This window comes from Falco naumanni, chromosome 14 (genome assembly GCF_017639655.2).
Source record: "Falco naumanni isolate bFalNau1 chromosome 14, bFalNau1.pat, whole genome shotgun sequence".
Classification (NCBI taxonomy): domain Eukaryota; kingdom Metazoa; phylum Chordata; class Aves; order Falconiformes; family Falconidae; genus Falco; species Falco naumanni.
This window is the reverse complement of record NC_054067.1, coordinates 13,718,547-13,743,753: the sequence shown is the minus strand read 5'-3', so window position 1 is coordinate 13,743,753 and position 25,207 is coordinate 13,718,547. Positions and strand designations below refer to the sequence as shown.

General features: G+C 36.4%; 1 protein-coding gene across 4 annotated transcripts in view; it reads left to right on the top strand.

Moving 5' to 3' along the window:
• Positions 1–25,207, top strand: part of LRCH2 (leucine rich repeats and calponin homology domain containing 2) — a 56,074-nt gene that overhangs the window by 11,071 nt on the left and 19,796 nt on the right. For 2 of the 4 annotated variants that reach the window (XM_040614287.1, XM_040614286.1), the window contains exons 2-14: positions 6,474–6,618; positions 9,617–9,743; positions 12,024–12,129; positions 12,221–12,357; positions 12,591–12,724; positions 14,108–14,195; positions 15,280–15,391; positions 15,702–15,799; positions 15,919–15,986; positions 16,208–16,312; positions 18,196–18,273; positions 21,763–21,831; positions 24,325–24,373. In XM_040614287.1, the coding sequence (XP_040470221.1) occupies positions 6,474–6,618; positions 9,617–9,743; positions 12,024–12,129; positions 12,221–12,357; positions 12,591–12,724; positions 14,108–14,195; positions 15,280–15,391; positions 15,702–15,799; positions 15,919–15,986; positions 16,208–16,312; positions 18,196–18,273; positions 21,763–21,831; positions 24,325–24,373 (1,316 nt within the window). The remainder of the gene's footprint in view (positions 1–6,473; positions 6,619–9,616; positions 9,744–12,023; positions 12,130–12,220; positions 12,358–12,590; positions 12,725–14,107; positions 14,196–15,279; positions 15,392–15,701; positions 15,800–15,918; positions 15,987–16,207; positions 16,313–18,195; positions 18,274–21,762; positions 21,832–24,324; positions 24,374–25,207) is intronic. The other 2 variants (XM_040614289.1, XM_040614288.1) reach the window with 1 other exon arrangement.

Genomic DNA, 25,207 nt, shown 5'->3' with positions numbered 1-25,207 from the left:
CATTCCCAGTAAAGAAGATGACAAGACTAAGGATAATGCAAAACCACAGTTTTTGTAGCGATGCAAACATACTTAAAGAGATATACAGGCTTGGAACATTCTCCTGAGGACTAAACTAGCACTTCTCCATGGTATGACCATGCAAACTGTGCTAGTGTAAAATAGCTAATGAACTTAGGTAATTGCTAAGGAATTACTTGTTAGGCCACAGTCACAACACTCCAGCTGAGAGATTTAGAAGGTATTTTTCTACTTAGCTTTGATTTGCTGTGACTCTCATTCTGCAGCCCTGGTTGTTCATCTGCATTAAGTGAGAGATTTCTTCCACCACATGTATTAAATCTATATAATAACATAGCAGTGTGCTGAAGTTCACCCCATCATAGCAGGAGTCGTGGTGGGCATAGTGTAGATGAAGTGTTGGACTGCTTTGGCAAGCTGGCCTGTTGTTAGCTTTGGATTCATACTTTTCTTTCTATGTATTCTGGAATCTCCGTTCCTGGTAGAAGGTGGAGAACTCGTGTTCATAGGAGCTTAAAGTATTAGACTTCTGTAGTCTGACTTAGGTTTTTAGCTTGTTTTTCGAGACAAGTTTAATTATTTCATGCATTCATCTTTGCTTTATGGTTAATCTTAAATGCTTCGCAGGTTGGATTTAACTTCCCTTCCTCCTCCTTAGGGAGATAAGGAAATGCATACATTTACTGGCTGATTCTTTTGAATTATTTTGACATTTCAGCATCTGGAATATCTTTGTGCAACAGAACTTACTCTCTTAGGTTTTATATTCTGCCTCCTGTTACTTGAATGCTGTGGTGTGAATGATGGCCATTATTTACCATGGTTGATCGTGAAGTTAAAGATGTTTGAAGTCTGATGTCCTTAATTGTGAGGGTGACACACTAGGAAGGCCTTAGTCTTGTCTGTGTTGCTGATATCATTCTTGGTACTCCATCATATCAAATGCAAATTGGATAATTTTCTCTTTATAGGACCTTGCTGAAGGAGGGACACTTGGCTTTCTGTTTGAGATGTGAGAAACAGAAAGATGGAATATTTGTGTAACAGAAGAACAGTTGGTAGGAGGTGTGGTCATAAGATGGTTTTGGAGCATTACACTAAAGAAGGAACATTTGCCTGCCTGTATTTCTTCAGTACCATTGGCCTGTCAAGTGAATTAATAATTACTGTGTGAAATATAATTAAACTGAGGTGGATTTTTATTGCTGTTATTGTTCAATGTAAAGTGTAACAATCACAGGATTTGAATTATAAGGCGACTGAGTGTTTTCTGGATATGGAAGACTTCTGCTTCCTAGAATTACCATATGCAGGTGTTTTTGCAGTTTCAGAGACGTCTTTTTTTTTTTTTTCCTTCTTCTCCAGCATGATCTGGCATCTGACAGACTAATAAATTTTACCCATGTTCTGTGTGTTGATCTCAGATTTGTGTTTCGGTTGGCTAAAAGTGTTATCTTTGGGATCAGGTCTGAACACCTAGTTTTATACATTCATGGACTTCTGTAGGACTAATTAAATAGTTACCGTTGTGCTTAATGTTTCTTGGCCTAGGCTTGGCTAAAGCATTACTAGAAAAACTGGCTAGGAATATCTGTATGTAACACAAATTAGGGGACCAGACCTGGGTTTTGTGTGGGGATGTGTGGGTTGTTGGTTTTTTTGATCTAGTTTCTAAATAAAATTTTGGAACACTTGGAGCAAACAACCCCCCAACACATCAATGTCATGGATCAGCGTATTTTTGTGAAAAATGTTACGATGTCAAGATGAGGTCCAAGTGTAAATTTCCCAACTAAGCCTGTATTTCAAATTCAGCATGTAGTGCATACAAAGTGTGAATATAAAAATGACTGTACTGGATCAAATAAAAGGCCAGTCTGTTGTAGCAGCATGCCTCTGATAGTAAGCAGTAGTGAATGCTTAGGGAAAAATGTGAAAATGGGGCAAACATGATGTTAATGCTATTTGACTGCCTTATTGCACGCTGCTCTAACCTGACAGCTTGAGCTTTTTGTTTTACCTTTTGATCATGGCTTAAACTTGTACAAGATACTTTCTTACTACTTATAGCTTCCCCTTCAAACTCTGATTTCCTAAAATTCTTTCCTTTTGAACTTTAAATATATTGTCTTTTAATTATTGTCTCACAGTCAGTAAAGACTTTTCCTGTTCAAAGGAAACCAGGCTCCAATGAACTTCTCCATATTTTTCTAGTTCCCCTTTTAAATTTAACCTTAGCAATGGTGTACTTCTCACTTTTATTGTTTCTGCAGAGACAGTGAATTGAAATACTCTGTGATTCATGAGCAGTTACGGATCGTGTCTTCTATTTAGTCTTCACGTAACCCCAATTTAGAGTTTTCCAGTCTAAACTGGTTAGGCAAAGAATCCCTATAATCTCACTTCTGGAGGAGTTGTCATCTTAAATCATCTGTGGTTCTGCATTTAGCAGCTTCCCTTGCTTCTTCAGTCTATTAACCCTTACAAAACCATTCTCATTTTAAGTGCCAGCAGTGTGCTTCCATTTTCATTGAGCTTAAGCCTGTCGTGTTTGTAGAGAAACACTCCATTCTGGAAGTTTCCTTGTTTTTTTTCTTATGCTGTTTTCTCTGTCATATGTTATTAGTCTTCAAAAGGTGCCTAAATTGCATAAGCTTCACATTCACATTTTATTTAGTATAATAGATGAACTCACACATTTTTTGCTCATTGTGAAAACAAGTATAAATAATTTTTCAGTTTGGATACAGAATAGCATTACTTATTTTTAAAAAGCTGTAAGTATACTTGATAAATGGAAAACTGTATACACTTGGATCTTTCTCTTTCAAAAGATCTGAACCCCTGGAGCTATTCTAATGCTGTTTTGCATTGAATGAATGGCAGATTGCTTGGAAGAGATGTCATACTATCTTCCAGCTCATTATGTACCTTTTTTTGTTTTGTTATTGGCAGATAATGGGTATAATTTCCTATTTTAAGAGGACTTTCAGGTTTCATAATGGAGTAGTGGAATCCTTGCCCCACAGTGTCTTAGGGCATTATTTTCAGGGAAGTGTTTTGAACAGCAATGTATACTAATTTCACAGTATTTGTATATTTTCTTGTAATGTGAAATTGTATGGGTTTTTTACAAGGCCACACTAAGGGACTTCAACCAGGCTGTGCTAATGTCATTTTTGTCAGGCCAGGCTAGAACTACAACTATTTTATATTGCCTGTTGCATACTACATTTGTCCAGGGCATAGAGTTGGTGCATCCTGTAGTAGTGGTCTGGCCCACCTCTTGAGTTTTATTTCTGCAGAAAAAACAGTAAAGCTGCCTTTTAGCCTTTTTCTTTCCAAGACCTATGGTAGACATCTGGCTGGATGCACATGTAGTGGCAGAATTTTCATGGTACTCTGGAATTTTCCAGCTCAGATATAACCTACAGTACTGCTCTTTGGATCAGTGGCAGTAGGATGGGTTTGTCATTTGTATTTTGTGGACTAGATATTTGTACCAGCCTTCAGTTAATCTTTCCAGCTGCTGATAAAATCAGGAAGAGCCTTAGAGCTGATTTCTTCAGAATGGGTTTGTATTAAAGACTCTCTCAGGTGGTGGAGGTTGTAGAAGTGTGCTGGCAATACAACTATGCATCTTTTTTTCTGTGTGCATTTTCTGCACGTAGTTGTGCCATTCTGCTGAGTATTAGAATAAGTGTGTCATGGTTTAACCCCAGCCGGCAGCTAGGCACCACACAGCCACTTGGTCACTCCCCCTGCATTGGAATGGGGGAGAGAATCAAAAGAGTAGAAGTGAGAAAACTTGTGGGTTTAGAGTTAAAGACAGTTTAATAAGTAGAGCAAAAGCCACCCACGCAAGCAAGGCAGAAGAAGGAATTCTCTCACCACTCCCCATCGGCCGGCAGGTGTCCAGCCATCTCCAGGAGAGCAGCGCTCCGTCACAGGTAGTGGCTACCTGGGAAGAACAAGCGCTGTAATTCTGAACATCCCATCCCCCCCTTCTTCCTTCTTGCCCCAGCTTTATATGCTGAGCATGATGTCATATGGTATGGGACATCCCTTGGGTCAGCTGGGGACAGCTGTCCCGGCTGTGTCCCCTCCCAGCTCCTCATGCCCCCCAGCCTGCTCGCTGGTGGGGTGGCGTGAGCAGAAGAGCCCTTGGCTCTGTGTGAGCACTGCTTGGCAATAATGAAAACATCTCAGTTACGAACACGTGTTTAGCACAGATCCGAAACGTAGCCCCGTACTAGCTATAGTGAAGAACATTAACTCTATCCCAGCCGAAACCAGCCCAGAGAACCTTTGTTTAACCTAAAAAGGGCTTTGCAGAAAATTCTTTCATGTGAAAGCTGCCATTTTTCTATAATGTTTTGAAAGTTGATGTGGTTGAAAACAGACCTCACCTATTGTGAAAACTTTCTCAAGCTATGCTATTTTTTTAATAATGTTTTTTAACTTCAGTTGGAATGTTTAGTTTTAGTTAACTTTATTCCATTTTTCATTTAGTTTGTTAAGAATGCCAGTCCTGCAGCCTAGATCTTTCTTTTTCTGCCACTTGAGGATGGAGTTTGCAGAATTCTGCATGGCAGTGAATGCCCTGGTCTAAAGGAAAGCTTTGTGATACTTCAGCTTGAGAATATTTCTTAAAAATGATGGAATGGTGGAGTGACAGCCAGTTAGCTCACAAATGTCACACATTCTAGACTTCAGGAAGCAAAGTTAAGGTTGCTTCCAAAAATAATGCCGCTGGAAGGTGACGTTTCATTGTACTAGTCCATTTTATTTGATGGGCATCTGCAGGACATTGTGTGGATGGCCTTCCCCCCTGCTAGGCACACTGGTGCCTTGCATTCAGCCTGGCCAGTTGTGTACCAGCACCATGTTTTGTTTGCAAAGCTGTCTTCTGCCCTTTTGTCCTCCGTCCACACTAGTGTGAGGAGTTACTCTGCCACAGGTGCAACTTTCTGTGTTTCCCTTTATTAAACTGGATGGAACCTCTGCCAGCTGAGGTCACTCTGGCTGGCATCACATCCCTCCAGCATGTTCATTGCCTCTTCACTCCCTGCAGTTTGGTGTTTGTTATCCGTGCACCTCCTGAGGGCACGTTCTATCCTGTTTTCCAGGTTGTTGGAGATACTAAATGACTCAGATTCAAACGTTTGCCCTGAAAAATGCCACTCATACCTGTCATACTTCAGACTGTTGAGCCCTCCTCTTTGAGCCACTTTTCCAGCTACTTTCTAGTCTACTTTTTTGAGTCCAGTGTAGAACAAACATAATGTTTGTTCCAGCAGTAATGTGATAGGAGCTAAGCAGAAACACAGTTATTTTATGCAAGTGTTAAAAACAGAGAACTAAAGCCTGAAATAGCAAGGGATCTGTACTGCTTCTTTGTTAAAAGAGTTTGTTCAGCATTTCTGAGAAACCACATCCTTTTGAAATATCTTGGGTTGGGAATAAGAGTCACTTTCAAAAAGGTAGACAGATATTCTCAAGTAAATATCTCTTTCTTCCAAGATAGTTTCATGGACTTCTTACAAGACAGGTTTTAGTAGTTAACTGATAATTTCCATTCTTGGAAATTCCAATTCTTGGGTCACATCCCACTTGAATTTTCTGGACCTTTTAAAGGTTTCATGTAGTTGGAGATGGTATGCGTTTTTGTAGTGATCTGGTTTTTCGTGTCTTCTGCATGCAGATTTGTAAAATGAAGTCATGCATTGTTGAAATAACTCTAGTTCAAGTATTAAGTTTCCATTGTCAAAGATACCTCCTTTCTGCTCTTAAGGTTGCAATTTTGCCTAGCCTATTTTTATAGCTAAATGCTTTTGGCACTGGTCTTTGTGACTTCAGTCTCTTTTTAGCTGTTACACATGTGTAACTGGAGAATGTCTCAGTTACTGTGCTTGCAAGAAAGAATAGTTTTTTTTAGATGGGAATTGTATTTCTTAAGCAAAATAAATATGTAAGGTGTTTTGCAAACTTGGCTTTAGCATTGCAGATATTTTGTACAATAAGGTTAGATTCTAATGTAGCTGTCAAACAGGAAAAGTAATGTTTACTGGGTTTGTACCTTGATTTACTGTTGTGCCTAGAATTGGAGGAAAAAACCCAACAGTTGGACAGAACAAAGACTGATAGAGGAAGGAAAATCATAATTGGTATTCAGTTGCATTTTAAATGTTCTTAGTTCTGTAGTGGGCTATCTATTTTTGAATTCCCGTCACTTTTCTGTTGTTGTAATTGCATATCAAACAATAATCTTTCAATATTTTAAGGGGTTTTGTGTATTCTATTCAGCAGCATCTGGTAAAACTGAATTATTTTACACTTCTTGCAACACCTTAATTTTTAGGAGCATGACAGGAACAGTGGGTACTTCTATCTTCTCCTACTGCAGGGAAATTTTTGACTAAAAATTAAGGGTTTTTTTCTTTTGCTTCTAGATCTTTCAAAGAACAGATTTACTGAAATTCCTCCTGATGTCTGGCTGTTTGCACCACTGGAAACTTTGAATTTGTATCACAACTGTATCAAATCCATTCCAGAATCTATTAAAAACCTGCAAATGCTTACGTACCTTAACATTAGGTGAGTAATGCTTGTTATTTTTGGTCTTTGTGTAACTTAACTCATTGGAGAGAAGGGATTCTACTCATCAGGTCATTGAGTGCCCTTCTGCCCTCATTTTTGCCCAGATAAGTACAATTCTGTTGTTTGTTTGTATTATCCTTGGTGTTTCAGGCAGCAGTTTTTCCTTCCTTTGTGGGAAGGAATTGACTGCATTATGAAATCTCAGTCAGTAAACCATGGTAGCTGAGGATAAGGTGAGTTCACAGACTTTTTTCTTTGGTTTTAATGTTGTGTGTTGTGCAGACAGATAATGTTTAGAAACTGTGTAAAAAAAAAAAAAATAATTAAAAAATTGTGACTCTTGAGAGTAGATTACTCTGGCCAGATGGCTGTTATTTTGCATGATATTTATGTCCATCGCTGTATTGCTGTTCTTAAACTTGGAAAACATATCTTTGGATCTTCTTGGAAGAGCAGAAGATTAATATGAGCTCTGAAAGGAGAGGGAATCTAGAAGAACCCTCCCAGAAAGAGCAGAGACCCTGTTTTCAACAATATTCCTTGTTTCTGATCTTGACTACATCAAGTTCAAAACAGTCTTCTCAGCTAAGAGGTATTTAACATGTGAGATATGATTCCAGAATTTGTTTTGAAAAAAATTTGCAAATTGATCCTTGGGAAAGAAGAAAGTAATAAATAAATAAAAAAAAGTCCTGCAACAGCTCATTTCTGTTTTGATCGTAATTGAGGTGCTGAATACAATTCTTCACACAGAATAAAATAACCTGTAGTTCTAACTGGATGTACAAGTTTATTTTGAGAGTTGACTCTCCCAATCACCATTTACCAACTCTTATAATCATCATTTACCATACTGTGCTCTGTCTTCATTTCTGTGCTAATGTCTGAGGACTGTTTTCACAACGCATGACTATGTGGATGTGATGGGGTGTCCTTGGCTGGACCCCAGGTGCCCACCAAGCTGCTCTGTCACTCCCCTCCTCAGCAGAATAGGGGGGAGAGTGTAAGGTGGAAAAAACCAACTTGGGTGAGGGGTGCGTGTGTGTCAAGATAAAGGCAGTTTAATGAAGCAATAGGAAAAGTCATGCTTGTGGAAGCAGAGCAAAACAGAACGTGTTACTCTCTGCTTCCCATCAGCAGGTGATGTTTGACCATATAATGAAGCAGAGCTTCATGATCTGTAGCGGTTGCTCCAGAAGACAAACGCAGTAAATAACACATACCCATTCCTTCCTCCTTTCTCTTAGCCTTCCTTGCCGAGCAGACATCATATGGCACGGAGTATCCCTTTGGTCCATTTGGGTCAGCTGTCCTGGCTGCGTCCCTCCCAAGACCTTGCCCACCCCCAGCCTGCTGCTGAGGGGTGGGGGGAGGTTGGAGAGCAGCCCTGGTGCTGTGCGGGCGCTGCTCAGCTTAGCCAAAGCCCCGGTGTGTCACCAGCACCACAAGCACAGCACCATGGGGGCTGCTAGGGGGCTTAGTCAGAGCCAATACAGCAGACTGTAGTAGTTAAAAAGACTAAAATCCAGGCTTACTAGTTCCAGTATGTTGTTACAGAAGAAAACCAGATGATCCCAAATTCTAATTCTGGATTCAGATGACTGAAGAAATGTATTGTGCAATTCATTGTGAAGTAGGCAGCTTTTTTTAAAACAAACAAAAAAACCACCCACCTCAAGCAAAAGACCAGAGGAAATTAAGGCTGCGGAGAATGACTGTTTCATTGTCATGTTTTTGTAATCAATTTTAAAAGTTTACTTGCACATTATGTTTTCGCGTCTCGTGCTCTACAACAAAAAAAGCCTGTCATATCTGCCTGAAATACAAAACAAAAAGAGATTTACTGTATAGCTACATCCAAAACTTGTATTCACTTAGAATTAACAGACTGATAGAAGATTACTTTCATTTTATGGCGTTAAAATTGCAGTACTACTTGGAAGGTGAAAACCCTTGCAGGGACATAAATTTTTGTTGATTTTGCAGCTCTGTAAACTGGAGTAATTGAGAAAATTAATGTAAAATATTTCGTATTTTTTTTAAAATATGAAAATAGCGCTCTGTTTTAATAGTATAACTTCTGGGTTTGTCTTAATATAGTGTAACACAAATGTCAACACTTAAGTTTGTGGGTGGTGGTGTTTTTTTTTTTTTCCCTCCCAAAGTAGAACTGACCTCTACACAGTTCTACTTAAAGCAACAGCAATTACTGATTTTTTTTTTTTTTTCACTGTTGTGTATAAAAGGAATTATTTCATACCATAGCTGAAGAAGTTGGTTTTCCAATGGCTTTTTTTGAATGTACAAGTACCTTATTAGGAAAATTCTGTGTATTTCTGGTAGTGGCAGTCTGCAGTTGGTAGTTTTTCCAATATGTATTTTAATCAAAATTGTTAGTAACAGTGTATTACTTGTGTATAAAGCAGACATATGCGCGTGTAGTTGAAAAATGATACAAATAAATACAAAAAAATACAAAAGAAATAAATTTTAAAGTTTACTGTCCAGACTGTTGTTCAGCAAAGTAATAAATAGATGTTAAGGGCTTTTTATGATGGCTCAGGAGTGACATGACCACATGATATGAGAAGCAGTGGCCTTGTATAATGTTGTGGTTTGCTGAGAATATGCACTTTATAATGGTAGGTTGTCAGATCAAATGGTCCTTCTGAAGGTATTGGAAAACAAGATAAAAGCAAACATCAAACTATTTCTTTTAACAGATAGCTCTGTATGTTTTAGTGTTAGATTTAGTTATAGTGCATACTCATTTCATCAAGCGAGATAGGGACCTAAAATTCACATATCTAAGAGAGGCTTTATCTGATAAAGAATTAATTATGGAGATTGTAGCTTAAATTTAGATGAAATTGTAATAGGTGGAGAATGTCCTCTGGAATAGGAGAGAAGTTGTACAATGCACATCTTGGACTCCTGGTCAGGCTTAAAAAAGATTATAATCTAGCCTTGCTTGTTCATTTTTCTTTCTTTCAAGTCGAAATCTTTTATCAACGTTGCCAAAATACCTGTTTGATCTTCCACTTAAAGTTCTGGTTGTCAGTAATAATAAGCTGGTCTCCATTCCAGAAGAAATTGGAAAGTTGAGAGATCTAATGGAGTTGGTAAGTACAATTGTGAACCATTGTACTAAGTAAAATTAGCTTGAGCAGTTTATTTACAATATAATAAAAATATAAACTAGTAATTTAAAAAATACAGACCTAGAAAATGTAAATTTGATTACTGCTTTTTTTAGTGTTTGAGCTGAAATTACAGGTGTAATGTATTATAGAGTTATAAAAATGGGGTTAAATCGCTATATTGGGTTAACTAAATCTTAAGGGGTTTGGAAATAAAAATGCTCTTCAGATTGAGTCCCTTGCTTGTGTGTTGTTAAAGATGGTGAATTTTTCAGTTTACCTTCTTTACAGTAACCATAATTCTGTTAATTTTTCTTACATATTGTCGGGAATCTCTTTCCAGCTGAAGAGTTCATCCCCCTGTACTCTGTGCACTTACAGAAGTTATGCCATTCAATCATTGTTGTAGCGTTCTGTGTTGGTTTTTATTCTTTTTCTACCATTTCTACTATTCCTCTGTTTTGATTGGGGTGAATAGAAGGATGTGTGATAGTCACAGTTTAGGTGTCTGTGCAACATCTGTTTGTCCTGTGGCATACTGATGTTTTGTGCTTTGTTCTCTATATTTCTTAATATTCTGGGCTTTTCTGACCATTACTCTGTGTGAAGCTTATGTGTTTTGGAGAACTATGCACAATTATTCACCGATGTAGCGCTTGGAGTAGGTCTGGTGTTTTTTTTCTTATTTTTTTCTCTCTCCACTACGTATGATTTCTTTCATCCTTGCAAGCAAATCTTATGTGTTTTGGAGAACTATGCACAATTATTCACCGATGTAGCGCTTGGAGTAGGTCTGGTGTTTTTTTTCTTATTTTTTTCTCTCTCCACTACGTATGATTTCTTTCATCCTTGCAAGCAAATCTTACCCTGTTACTAGAGTAGCTGCGCATGCCTGGGGGATTTCTTCTAACATGACCTAATTTCTGAGCTATAAATCAACATTGTTTTAACTTATAAGTAATATGAGATATTCTGAATGCTTGTGAGGCTTTTCTAGTGTCCTTCACTCTTTGGTGAGGAATTCTTTATGCTCACTTCAGTGTCGTAGGATTTCAAGGTGGGATCACTCCTATTGTTTACAGAAAGTAAATGTTTTCAAGAATTGCAATTGTGGTATTTTTGGCTTAGTTTTCAAAATCGTCCAACCTAGAATGCCTGTTTGAAGACACAGCTTAAGGAGATACTAGTGAGTTTCATTTCAGTACTTGTGTTACACCTGTTTAGAACATAAATAATATATAAATACATTAAAAAGAAAAAGTTCACAACTAAGCCACACACTAGAAAGATGCTTTTATGAAGGGAATTCCATCTTAAATTCGGTGATGTGGATAGAGTAGAACTTGCAATAGATACACAACAGTTGGTCCCGAGCTGTCTGTATTTTGAGACACATAACTGCATGCAGCGATAGCGGTTGCTAAAAGCACATGAACAGTGCCTAAGCCGAAGGTCTGAAAGGGCGTAGTGGAGAAGGGTTTGTCTGGTTAAAGCCTGGCTTCTAGTTACTGACTCGACTTGCCTTTAAAATCAGCTTCCAGTTTTTCAACAGATTGGTATCTGTCATTGTTGCCTAGTCTAGCAAACTAGTTTTTGAAGTCAGTTTTGTTGAATCTGAAATAAAAAAGGCTAGAAACAGTCTTACAACAATGTGATTGTTGACCCAGTCTGGATTACATAAATAAATGTTAAAGTAGTGGCAGAAATCGCTGTACTTTGCATTCACTTGGTGTAGCTTTGTCACCCTCTAGTGCTTGTATCCAAGAAGCTGGTGATCCTGCTATTGCTCTGTGTAAATCTGTAGTTGCATGGGTTCATTCACGGTGGTGGGGTTTTTTGTTTTGGTGGTGTTTGGTTTTTTTTTTTAAGAAAGATGAATTTTTGTAGCAGGAGCAGAAGGCAAATAATTTGCCAGCAAGTAGCACAAGGAGCTTTTAACTGGTATGGGAACTGTACCAGGAACTCCTGGTTCTTGGGCTACAGTTTCAATCTCAAAACCTGTCTTTCATCGTTTATTGTTTTAACTCTTTGAATTAAGTTCTGAAATTCATTTCTGAAACATGAATCACTAAATACTGAAGGAACACTGAGATCTGTTATAGCATTTCTTCCCTTTGTGGAGAAAACAAGAAAGATAGTATTTTTTTAATAGTATGTTTTATAGTAGTTTTGATAGCTTTTTCCTGTGTTACAGGATCTTAAATTTATTTACAGATCTTAAATTTATTTAAGATGTTAATTTATAAATTGTATCTTTCTTAGGATATTAGCTGCAATGAACTTCAGGTTCTTCCCCAGCAGATAGGAAAATTGCAGTCCCTTAGAGAATTAAACATAAGAAGAAATAATCTCCGTATGTTGCCAGATGGTAAGCTACCAGTCCTCATTTCTTTGATGTAGGTAAATTAGGTGAAGTGTTAAGAAGGTATCTGATTCTTTTTTTGTTTCCCCCAATGCAGAATTAGGAGACCTTCCCTTGGTAAAGCTGGATTTTTCTTGTAATAAAATTACAGAAATTCCAATTTGTTACAGAAAGTTACGTCACTTACAAGTTATAGTTTTGGATAACAATCCAATGCAGATACCACCAGCACAGGTTAGTATTAAAGCATTCTAGTTCAGAAAATTGCATTAGGATCTTAAGAAAGAAGGAGCCGTTCTAAGTTATACCATTCAGGTTTTCATTTTTTTAGCTGTATTTCTCCTAATGGAAAATTGTGGGTATGAACTCAGTGAACTCAGTGTAGAAAGTATTATTTGGGGTGCGTTTTCAAAAGACATGCTATGTAATTAAAATATTTTTTTTGTTGTTCGTTTGTTTCCCAACAGATTTGTTTAAAGGGTAAAGTACATATATTTAAATTCCTCAGCATTCAGGCGTGCCTCAGAATAGATAAAAAACCGGATTCTTTGGATCTTCCATCATTAGGTAAACGAATCCCCTCCCAGCCACTCACAGACAGGTTAGTAGTGAGTGTTTTGCTTTATTTTACTAGAGCATTTGCTATTAAATGATCTGTTTATTACAGATCATAGCTGTATTTTCAGTGCTTTGCTTAGGAGTCATAGTATTTATTTTCGAAGATTGTTACTAGAAGCTTAATTGGCTTATCTGATTTGCTATGAAAAATTTCCATTGTACTTGTTAAAGATTTGCAAATTAGAACAAAGATATATTTTAAATTTATTTATTGGAAATCTTACCTATTTATTTCTCAAATGGATGCATCAACACAGTAGACAAGGAGTTCTCACAAATATCCTGACTATGGAGTTAGTCTGTTAGACGAAAAGTCTACCTCCCATTAAGGGAAAATAACTTAAACATTAGTGAAATACCATGGATTTTTTTTTTTTGTTAATTAGTTGGACTTCCGTATTGAGTACCTCTTGAGTAATTAAATGGGAGAACTTCTGTGGTTTTTCTGTTGTCAGTTGGCTTGCCGTTGGAAACCATATGAACATACTGTTTTTCACGTATTTTCTTAAAATGTGACTTGTGCCTTTCTGTGTTCAAGCCTGAATGAGAGATGAAAATTATAAATAAAGCTTACACAGAACAGTCTGAACTATCAGATTCAGTCCATGGTCTTGGTCTTGGGCAACGCTGTCATAGGGAATTAGTCTAGAGTGTCTGTAGATCACTTTGAAATGTTCCTAAAAACTATGGTCCACAGCTGCTCCCCAAAAGCCTCTGCTGAACTTAAGGCCTAAAAATAAAATGTCCTGCAAATTAGCAAGGTCTTGGGTATTACCGCTGTACATCGTACCTGTAGCAGTGTGGACTTGGTTTACATCACAAGATTATCCAGGAAAGTTTAACTAAACAAGTTCCAGTGCACAGCTGGAAAACACATCCTGCTGATGCTGCCAATTTTATGTCTTGGAAAGGCATAAATTTGGAGGGAATACATCATAGGTACTCAGGCAGAGTTAAACCATTATGATATGACAGTTTATTAGGGAATATCTGTTTACTACTATTAGAAAACTCTGTCTGCAATAGAATTCAAGGAATTGCCGTATTTCAGAGGAAGCCTGCTTTTTTGAAGACTGTATTTTTTAATGAAATAGAACAATCCTAGAATTGCATGGATACAGAGGGAGAACCATAATTAATTGTGTCAGTTTTAACTGTGCTTTGGTACTTTTTTTAACAACTGCTGTAGGAAATTAAGCATTTGTCCTCAGCACATGGGGTACTGTGCAGCAATTCTGTATTGGCAACTGCTGATAAGTATAGAGAATGCATTTTTAAAAAGATGTTTATTTTCGTTTAGAAAAGTGAAACTACTATTTCCTTCATTCCTGTGTGGCACTTTGTGTATTGTTTTTCCTTAATGTAGCATGGAGGACTTCTATCCCAATAAAAACCATGGACCAGACTCTGGCATTGGAAGTGATAATGGAGATAAAAGGTTGTCCACAACAGAAGTGAGTATTTTTCACTGCTAAATTTCTGTAATTTCTGTACTGTAGAATTTTTTCCCTTTGTTTTGTATCATTTGAGATAATACTTAACTAAGTTGCGTTTAATATTCTTTCAATATCTGTATAGTTGAGTTTAAACCATTGAACTGCCAGTGTCAGACACAAATAATTTACATATTGCTTTGACTTTTCTGGTTAAGGTTCATTGCAATCCAAATTTCATACATTTTAAAACTGAATTCTGACCCGAGGAACTGTTTGGGTTTTTTAATGTGTGAAGTGCATAATCATTTTCTACACAAATGACAAAACTTATTTGAAACTTTATTTTATTATTAATGAAATGAATGTACTGAAGAAAATGAAAGTTTATTTGGATGAAACTTGTGTTGTATACATTAGTAATCCTCACCATTGTTTAAATTTTAATAAACTTCCGAATAATCTGCAAGGCTTAAAGTGGTGAACAAAAATCCCTACAAGTTACCTGTGTATTTGTAGAAATCTAGATTAAGGAGCTGTAGTTACTAACAGTGATGTCAAAACAGAATAGTGTAGAACAAAAGATTTTTGAAACTTAGAACTATTACAGATGCCGAGTGACTGTTAGTGGGGAAACTGTAGAACAAGAAGTATTGCTAGTTAGGTTGTCTAAGAAAATTCCAAATTATTAGAAGTAAAGCTGTGATTCCCTCCCACTGCCCACATCCCTCCCTAACCCTGCCACCCTCAAGGTCTACCAAGGGTCAAAGTACTTGGAGGCTTTAGATAAGAAAGTACCCAATTATGATTTTCTTGGTTCACTGACTGATGCTGGACTCAACTTCTTTGAACGAAATACTGTATTTCAGTACTATATACTGACCAGTTGTCTGTCACTTCTTAAACTGTGACTCTTTTAAACACTTCCCAACTCCCCAGAAAGCTCCCCAAGCCACAGAGAACCCCCATATGCCTTGATATTTTCTGTCTTGGGAGCCGTTTCTCATAATAGGGTCAGTTGCACTATAATTTGTAAGTTCTTAGCAAATCATCCAATACTGTAATTGATATGCAAGTTCTCTATTAAATGTGACTGTCCTTGCAGCCGTCTGATGATGATACAATCAGCCTTCACTCCCAGATATCAGAATCAACAAGGGAACAGACATTGAGGAATGACAATCATGTAATGGGAAGTAAACTCGATCCACAGAAAGGTAATATCTGTTGTGCATCTGTCATTTTAGGTAACAAATACTTTTGCTTAGGTAATCTAACATAAGAAAATTGTACAAAATGTTATGATCACATATTGGCATTGATTGTATTTTCATCATTTCAGAAAGCAGTGTAAATAGATAAGGCCAGAAAGAAAGAATAAAGATTATTTCTAGCTCAGGGAGACATGATTTCATTGTTTTATCTTTATCTAACATTTTTGACAAGTGCTTATCTCTCTCAGGAAAAACATTTGTTTGAGAGAACTGTTTAATACCATCTTTTCCATTCTTCATCAATCCTCACTAGACCAGGAGGTGTATGATTACATTGATCCGAATGCAGAAGAGGGAGCTGTTCCTGAGCAAGGAGAGGTACAGATTGGACCGTTGCTGTCTTATATCAAGGTAGCGTAGTTTGAAAAAAAACCAAAAAAACAACAAACCCCAACCTGTTCAGCAGGCTTGGGTTTGGTTTTTTTTTTTTTGTAGTTGAAGCTTAAGTTTATTTTTTCATTCTGTGTAAGGAACGGGGAAAGCATCCTGAGAAATCCCAGAAAATAGAACAAAATGAGGACTGGGGAGATGAAAAAAGGTAAATCTTGAGCTTTTTTTTGGGGAAGATTTTACAGACAGTGGGGGGTGATAATGATTTTCTTTTAAGTTCCTTGCATATGGAGGAAGGAAATCTCATCTTGAACACAGTGCTCACTCTTGGACGGAAAATAAGCTTATAGGAAGCACTTAGTTATTGTGCATTAATGTACTCATTGCTTTGTCTTGCTTAACTGAAGTCACACATTTTTGATTTTTAAGATGTCAGAAAGAGCAGCTGCTTGCTGAAGACGATGATGAACTCAAAGAAGTGACTGACTTGAGAAAAATAGCAGCTCAGTTACTACAGCAAGAACAGAAACACAGGTATTACGATATTAAGATAACTTGTGTTACAAGTTGATTCTTTAACCTGTCTTATACCCAAAAGCTCTTGACACCTTATTTTAAGAACAGTTTTGTCCAGATGTTAAACAGTTAGTGACAGACTTCAAAGAAACCTGTCCTGTCTCTTTTCATAAAATTGCTGTCTAGAGAAGTGGTGATACACTCCTATGGAGAGGAAGAGATGAATGTGAAAATCTCTTGATTTCCTGGTTTGAAGTATGTTAACTTCTTTATACTTTTTTTTTTTTCCAAAGCAGCATACTTACATGAGCATTAACTATTCTTAGTTAGGTAGGTTATTTTTAACATGTTAAAATTAATTTGTCTTGGTTTGTAGGAGTTGCGGACCCTGCATATAATTTGTTTGCGACTGGTTTATTAAAATACAAGGTAATTTAAGTGGTGATGCGAGATACAAATTTCCTATGAACCAAAGAGCAAAATTGTTCAAATGTTATTCTGTCAAATGAAAAAGCATTTATATATATATATATATATGTATAAAATAATTTGAATAGTGTAAGTTCATCCTGACGAACTGCCTGTCTCCATGTTGGCATCACAACAGAATGATTCTTCAAAAGTAGCTGTAGAACAAGCAGCAGACTAAAGGAATGTAATAGAACTAGTTAAGAACCGTGTAAAATGAAGAGTAAGAGGGAATACCTGCAGTTGCACAGGGTGTAGACAAGCTGGGGTAGGAACAGTGTTCTCTCTGGTTCCTTTACCAAGTAGGCAAATAACCAGTGAGGTACTTCAGCGAGAGTAAGCTCTTTCCTGAAAGGTGAAAGTTGTAGTTGGTAATAGTTCATTATTGTTGTTTATTATCCCATAGTAATGGATTTAACTTTATGGCAGCTTAAATACTGTTTCTTTTGAATTTTTGTGTAATGACATTCTGCACTGCTGTTTTGAAGTAAACGTGAAGCCCTCAGAGAAATCTATCCTGAAACTGTAAAGAGCTTTAAAAATTCTCCAGTGTTTTACATAAGTTAAATATAAAAGCAGTAGTATGTATGTGCACACAGAAAAGATGAAATATGTTTTCCTTATAACTATGCAGTGTATTTACGAATGGTTTGTTCACAGAGAAGGGAAAAATACGATTGAAATATTAATGCTAATATGTTCTTATTAGCAGAAGTATTGCAAAACCATTTAAGAATGCTAATTTTTCACATATTAATTTATTAATAAATAGACAATAAGTGGTTTTCTCTTACTAGGTTTTTATATGATAATTATTTATATTGCCTGTGGGTCTTGTTTGATTAGTTTTAGTATTTCCTGGTTATTTAATCATTTGAAATACCAAGCCACTCCTCTTCTGAAGTACTGCAACTTGAATTTTACTTGTCATGTGTTGTTGTATCTTATTGCGGTGATCTTGCTAATGGTTCTGCTTTGCTCTTGAATTGTTCAGACATATACAATCTTATTAGTTAAGTTTTACTGCTTAGTTTAACATTTATATTTTAAAGCTTGCTTATGTATCTTTAAGTCCATGAGGACAAACCTCTGATATAAAATTTAGCCCTGATGTTCAATCCGTAGTTTTGTGAATCTATACTTTCTTGCCATAAACAGCAGTAAGAATAATATTTAGAAGTGTAGTGAAGATATTTATGTGTTTATTTGTGGAAAATATGTTCAATCTGTCTAAACAATCATCAGAAAAGTGAGCATCACAAAATAATTTCTTACTAATCATGTTTCTGTTTGTTCAGTGTGAGTTTTTTTAAATATTATGCAGTCTTCTTTCTTTTTGCTTGCTATGCTAATGACTTCCCTGTCCTCTCCCATCAACCTGTCCTGCTGCTTCTTCCACCTTTGGCTTTGCTGTACATGAAATATGAATACAGACGAAGGCCATTAAGCTATAGAACTTCATTCAGTGAAAAACTCTTCCAGAGGACAAGGGCGGCAGGACGTGCATCAAGGTATAAAGTGTTTGTAGAGCTTCAGATTTCCAAAGTTAAAATGTGGACAAAACCCCACAGTTTTGGCCATTTCCTGAACAAAAACAAAGGGATTGGCTCAATTAGCCTAGGATACTTCGGTATCAAAAGTAGATTGCAGTATGTTTATTGCTCTTTAAGATTAAATACTACTTCAGGAAAATACTTAATTGGGCAGCTTGCCAAAGAACATTTAACTGAGTCCAAACCTGGAAGCATAACTTCCTGTACCGTTAACATGCTTTCTCTGCAGTGTTTTTGGTTTTTAATGTATCGTACCTCAAGTATAGAACGTCAGGCAAAAGTGTGGGCCTTTAAAATTTGTTTTGTTTTATTTAAGGTACCTTGGTTTTAAAGTGGTAATTTTCAAATTGGCATGACCAGTGACAATTTCTTTTGCATTTGGCAGCCGTGAGGGAGGCATTTGCAGATACACAAACCTCACAGGTAACAAATCTGGAATGGGCTGTGTAGACTGTGCTCAGACATGTAGGCGATGAATCCAAGTGATTTCAGACTTGTGTTACCTTATCAATTGAAATGCTGTAACTTACTCCGGATATTCCTGGTCTTTTTCAAAAGAAACTAGTATAGCTGAAATTAAATAATCTTCATTAGTACTAAATGAGCTGGTTTCAGTTTGCATCAAAGTATGGCTTCTTACCTCACAATTGCAAATTCCTAAAACTGTGGAAATCCCTAAGAACACAGCCTGTGATCACAGAGCAGTGCCATATGTGAAGACAGTACACTGCTACTGAATGAGTTTAAAATCCATCATTTTTTTGTCTTTCTGTAAAATACGTCTAATGTTTTTATATACTTTATGGACCCTAGGTAGTGCTTGGTTGTTTAAACTTAAAATAGCATTACCATCATTTGCTTCATTTGTGTCCCTTAGTTAGGATGTTGTGTTTGCTCAAAATATGAAAGTATAAATGTCTTGAGAAGAGACCCACTTTTTAAATACTTTTTTTTGCAATATCATCGTTGGTCTTGCCATTGCCTTTCTTTCCCATCTAGTTGGCAGTTTGGAGTAGGTATTACACTTGCAGGATACAAAACTAGAAAAATAAGTTTAAAATATATATAAATGTGCCATGGTGTATGTGCTGTTGAGTATTTACATCTCAAATTTTGTATGAATTTTAGAACTCTGTTTCAGGGTAATAGCTTGTATGCTACCTCTGTAAAACAGAATTTCTGTGGTTAGTAGGAACCCTAAGTAGAAAATTAAATGCGGTACTAACACAAGTGTCCTGTGCAAGTTCTTATTTAGCAATTCAGTGTGACCATCAGTAAGTAATTGGCCTGATAATTGATGGATCTAATAAAAAAACAAATTGGATTTAATGAGTTGTAGTATGAATGGGAACAGTTGGTGAATCTTTGCACCACTGACACCATACTGAAAAGAACATGACTTCTGAATGTGAGTTACCTGTACTTTCATTTTGCACACTCAGTTTTCCATTGTATTTCCTAGAAGACAGTTCTTAACATGACTATAGTAATTATGCCCCCCCTCCCCGCCCCAGCCTTCTGGCTGAAAAGATAATGTTGCCATGAATTCTTCAGTCTGCAATTTAGAAATTCAGATTAAATTTTTTCACCATTTTCTTTAACTAAAACCTTTTTGAAGTTCCTTTAACAGAAAATTCAGATTTCTCTGACTGGACTAGTAACTGCTAACCTGACAGATACTGAATTTACTGTTACTTCCCCATCAATATTCTTCATTTTATAAACAGGAAGTTCTATAAAGTAAAAAAAAAATATATTTTGTTTATAATATAATTAATGTTTGAGTTTATAATAAAGTATATACATGTTTCATAGATACAGGGTAGCTGTAAAGTGCGTGTGTATATGTGTTTGAATTAGCTTGGATATTTTTTTCTTGTATTTCGTATAGTGAGTTTAAAATAAGTGGCCTGTGTTACATACAATCATTGAACTTACATGGAGAGTGTCAGTTTTGGTGCAAGTGTTGCATTAAACTGTTTGGTGACTCAAATTTTTTTTTTTTTTTTGAAAGCTCATTCTGTTGTAATGGTCACAATTTGCTGCAGAGTCTCTCTGAATTTCTTATTGTTTTCAGTTGAAGACATAAGGCTCATTTAAATGGGAGTTCTCTCTAAAAAATTAATGACTCTAAAATAGTATGTTTATATTGTGGTTCGATAACCTATGCTCTGAATATTAATTTTTTTGTAACATTTTTCTGGCTATAGTATAGTTTAATTCTGGAATTCACACTCAAAAAATCTTAAGTTTCTGAAAACAAAATACAGGGAGCAGATCCTGCAGACTGTGAATGCTGTAGGCACTGTTGGTTAATGGCCTGAACTTTTCATAATCTCATTGAATTGAGTTTCACACAGTGAAAGACTGAAACTACAAATGAGATTATTGTGATACCTTTGAGCTCAGTAATCAGAAGTCTGAAAAGTCATCAGTCATTTTAGATTAATGGTTGTACTGCCCTATGTAATCGTAATATAAAAAGGTACCTACTGTGTTACTTTCTTCCATTGAATAGTTGGTGTTCTGATTCTTTCAGATTCTTAAATACATTCTAGTTCTGTGTATAATTCAGCATAAATGCACTTTGATCACAGTTCTGCACATGAAGTCAGCGTCAAAGTGTAATATTACTACCTCCAAGAAACTGGGATTATTCATTCAAGTTACCGTTCAACATGACACAACTTGGAAATGTTTAAAGCGTTACTGTTTTGTTAACACTTTACACATCCATAAAAGCTCATGTCTTCTTCCTGTGTGCACATGCATGGTATGTGTTTGTTCCAGGTGAAAAAATATTTCTGAATCCTTAAGTTTAGGCTTTTTTGACTATTTACCATTTAGAAAAATGGAATTTTCATTGCTTCATTTCTACGTTAGACTCTTCATTTAGCTATTAGCCTGTGTTTCTCCATTTTCCACCTCTCCTTTTCCCCCTACATTTCTTTTGTGCTTGCAGTGTTTCTTAACCAGCGGCCTTCTTACCTGCTCCTACCGATTTCTTGTGCTCAACCTGCGTATCATTTCTTGTCTGCTTTAGGCTGACTGTCCTCCGTCTTCTAATTTTAATGAACAGTGGGACCTTTTGTGTTGAGGGCAGCATAACTTGACACAGGTGTGAGATCAGTTGAAATAGTATATATTTAGGGAGAAAACTAAAAGTAGACTTCATTTTGGTTTCAGGTATCAGGTTTTGCTTCTTTAAAGTTCTGAACTTGAACAAGAGCTGGAAACAATATTGTTGATTTAAATGGAAGCAGGATTGGGCTTGGATTTCATATGTATACACACATACATGTTTAATTTTACAGAAAATATCACTTTAATGTTTTAAACATTTCATTTACAGGAGATGTTATGCAGTGAAAGTAACATGTATTCTAAAATAAAGGTTTAACTACCAAACTGTTGAATAAATACGTATATTTTTTTTTTTCTTTCTAGGCTTCTTAATCATTCTGTTTCAGTAAGCACAAGGAACAGGCCAAAGCAGCCAATGGAATCGGAAAAATGGTATTGATACACAGCGTTCAGTATTTTAATTTATTTATAATTTGATTTTTATATTTTTTGTGTTGCTGCTGCCATCTTCTGTCAAGAGTTTTTAGCTCAAGATGAAATAGAAGCTGCACAGATAATCTGTTCTTTAGCTTCTTTCTTTCAGATTAAAAAAAATATCTGTCCTTTTGAGCTTTCAGGAAAGTTGATGTCATCAAGAAACTAATTTGTGGGTTTGATGATGGCAGCAATTCAGGTGCCCAAAGATGAGCATTCAATGATGTTTTAGATACCCGGTTCCAGTGCAGAAGGTCATGTCTGCCATAGGTAACAGTCCTGTACAGATGTGTGGGATCCTGTGCTACATAAAATAGGACTGGGGCTGTGCTTAGGCACCTAAATTTTCCTCCCTGGCAGTCCTTTTGTGCTCTTAAGAGCTATTGGAAGTGTTGCTGGGAGTTTAGCCTACACAGCCTGCAAAACCTTTCCTGTTTGTGGAGGATGTATCAATGAGGAATCCATTGTCTGCAGGAGCTGTAGTTTTATGCTCTCTTTTTTTAATTAAAAAAACCCACCACAAACAACAACAAATGAAAATACCCAGAACCTTCTCTTTAGGAAATTGGGAAACAACAGCTTCCCATTTCTGTCTACATGGGTGAGAGAGAACTTACAAGTTTTCAGTCTTCCTTCCCTAAGGAATCCTGGAACAGTTCTTTTAATCAGTTTGGTCAAGAAATAATTTTAATTTTTAATCTAAAGCGAGCTTACGGGCAGCTTCCTAACAAGAACTCAATTTGAATGGTGGCTTTTGTGATTTTTGTTAGCTCCATAGTCTTCTAAAATCTGCACCTTCAAAAGAACCTGTTACCTGCTTGTGTATGTATCTGCCATAGTTCGGCTGTGAATCTTGGAGAAAAAAGCTGTAAGTGCTGTTGGTGTTGCTAGAGAGCTCTCTACGGTTCAGGCACACATCAGGAAAACATTTACTCAAAGAGAAAAGGGTCACGGTGTAGATATTTCAATGCCATACATCCTATTTAGGCTATCTTCTGTCTTATTAGTATCTGTGGTTTAAAAAAGTTAATTGTGCATGTGTCCTGTGATCATATGAACCATGCTACAACTACTGCTCATTTGCATTTGGAACTTTCTAGTCCTTGGGTTTTTAACGTACAGTGTCTGTTCTTGGAGATGCTGTCACCTATTGTAGTGTACGCTGCATTAGGCCTTCATATTGCAGGGCAATCCAGAAAAGGTTAAATTTACTTCTCCCCATTCATTAATGAAACAGAAACAGTTCTGAGACTTAAAACCAAAACAAACAAAAAACCTCACCCCTCAAAAAACCCCAGCCACCCCCCACTTCTAAATTTGAGGTGTGCACACAAGGTAAGGTAGATGTTGCAGGCTATTTGTGGTTTTATTGCACTGATACATAGGAACTGAAACCACGCAACAGCATAAGGAACATACAAGGAGATTAGAAAGACTGTCATATCCCCGAAGAATTTACACTTATAGAACATGTCATAGTTAATAGATACATATACATCAACAGCAAAATTCAATTTTTATTGCAGCAGTATCTGCAGTTCTCAACTGGATTGCTTGGCAAGCTATTGGACATGATTCAGACAAATTTTCTGTGCCTAACCGCTTTAAAAAGTAGCGTGATTGGTTTGAGGCAAACGGAAAGAAAAAGAAAGGAAGAGTAATACAGAATAGCAGAAATTAAGTGCCTATTTGCTTTTCCTTTAGGATTTATTATAATTGCTCATGTTAGTTTCTTCTTGCATTCAGTCCCCAGCTGTAAGCCTTTTGGTATACTGCACAGCTTCCAAGTCAGCTGTCAGAATATGAATGAAGTAGATGCTGGTAACATGATAGAAGTGAACTTAACAGAAAGATTTAGAAAGAAAAATTTGACGTGACACTCAATCTAAACATTTTTCTTTTCCAGATAACTTTCAATCATCTCAGGCAGTCCATCTTCCAGAGTGTATTTTTTGAGATTTTGCAGTTTCACTGTTCCATCTTAAAATGTTTTTCCTTTCCCTATTAGTTTAAGCTTCTACTTTGCTGTATAAGAGCTAACAGTGAAAGGAAGCATGTCAGCCTTCCAAAAGTTTAAAAACAGATCTTTTGTCAGCTTTGAATAAAATGTTTCATTAGTTGCTTTGAGAAACAAAACAAAGTAAATGCAGTAGCAATCTCTAAGGATCAACATGCTTAAGAAAAAGCTTTATCTTAATAAAGTATTGTAGTGTGGAAGACCTACTGTCCACGTATGGTAAAGGAGAGTGAAATATGATTTGATATTTCAGTCACATGGATAATTTTTAGCCACATTGTGACATCCTTATAGAGGTAGCCAAAAAATACTGTAGCACTACAAGGAAGCTGCTGTTTTAAGTGTTCGCTTTTTTGATATTTTTACAGTAACTTGCAAGGTTTTGAAGTACACAAAGCAGTAAATTTCATAATGCCTCTCATCTTAATTTTTAGTGTCTCAACAGATGAAGTGAATTCCCCGGTGTCTCCATACAGCTGGCAGGTAAATATAAAAATGTGTACGTGGTGGCTTCATATCTGCATGATTTTTTGTTTGGTCGAGTTTCGTATTTCTGGCAGAAAACTGTTATACATTCGTATGGTTTCTTATACACATAGTTATTGTATGTATGTAATTGTGGTGGAAAACATAAAACCGAAGATCTTAAGCTTCAAGGTGATTTGACTTGTATGTAATGGAGGAGTTTTGTTTTAGGAGCATATGGTACAAGCTTTAAGGTCCTGAAACTAATGACGCAGAAGTTTTACTTACTTGGGTTTAGTATTTCTTTACATGTAAATTTTATCGCTTCACCATAATGTTCTTTTTGTAAAAATTTCAAAATGATTTGAATTATGTAGGCATTTCTTTCCCCATACCTCACTGAGAAGCTTGCACAACACAATAAAATTGCAGTGAAACTGTAGATACTACTTTTTAATTATTTTAGATTTTGATCCATTAGGTATTTACAATTGCTTTAAATGGCTTGATATTCTCATATGAAGAAATGGTTGGAAATGCAGTTTTAGCCTTATGAAAAGGTCCCTTCAGATTGTCTGCTTTCGGTTTAGACATTCATACATATTCATTGTTATTTTGAGAATAAATCTAGTTTAGCTGTCTCTTCAGAATACATTGCACGATACAATACTTTGGAAGAGAGATTTCTTTTACAGCTAGTTGATGTCTGTAATCTTTTAGATAGGAACAGCAGACGAGTACTTAAATTGTCTTGTTGCAGCCAATCTTTTCCTTTGCAGTGAGTATTTGAGTTGAGAAATTAGATATGCTAGTGGCTAACAGCACTTCTTTTTTTCAAGTTATTTATAGCAG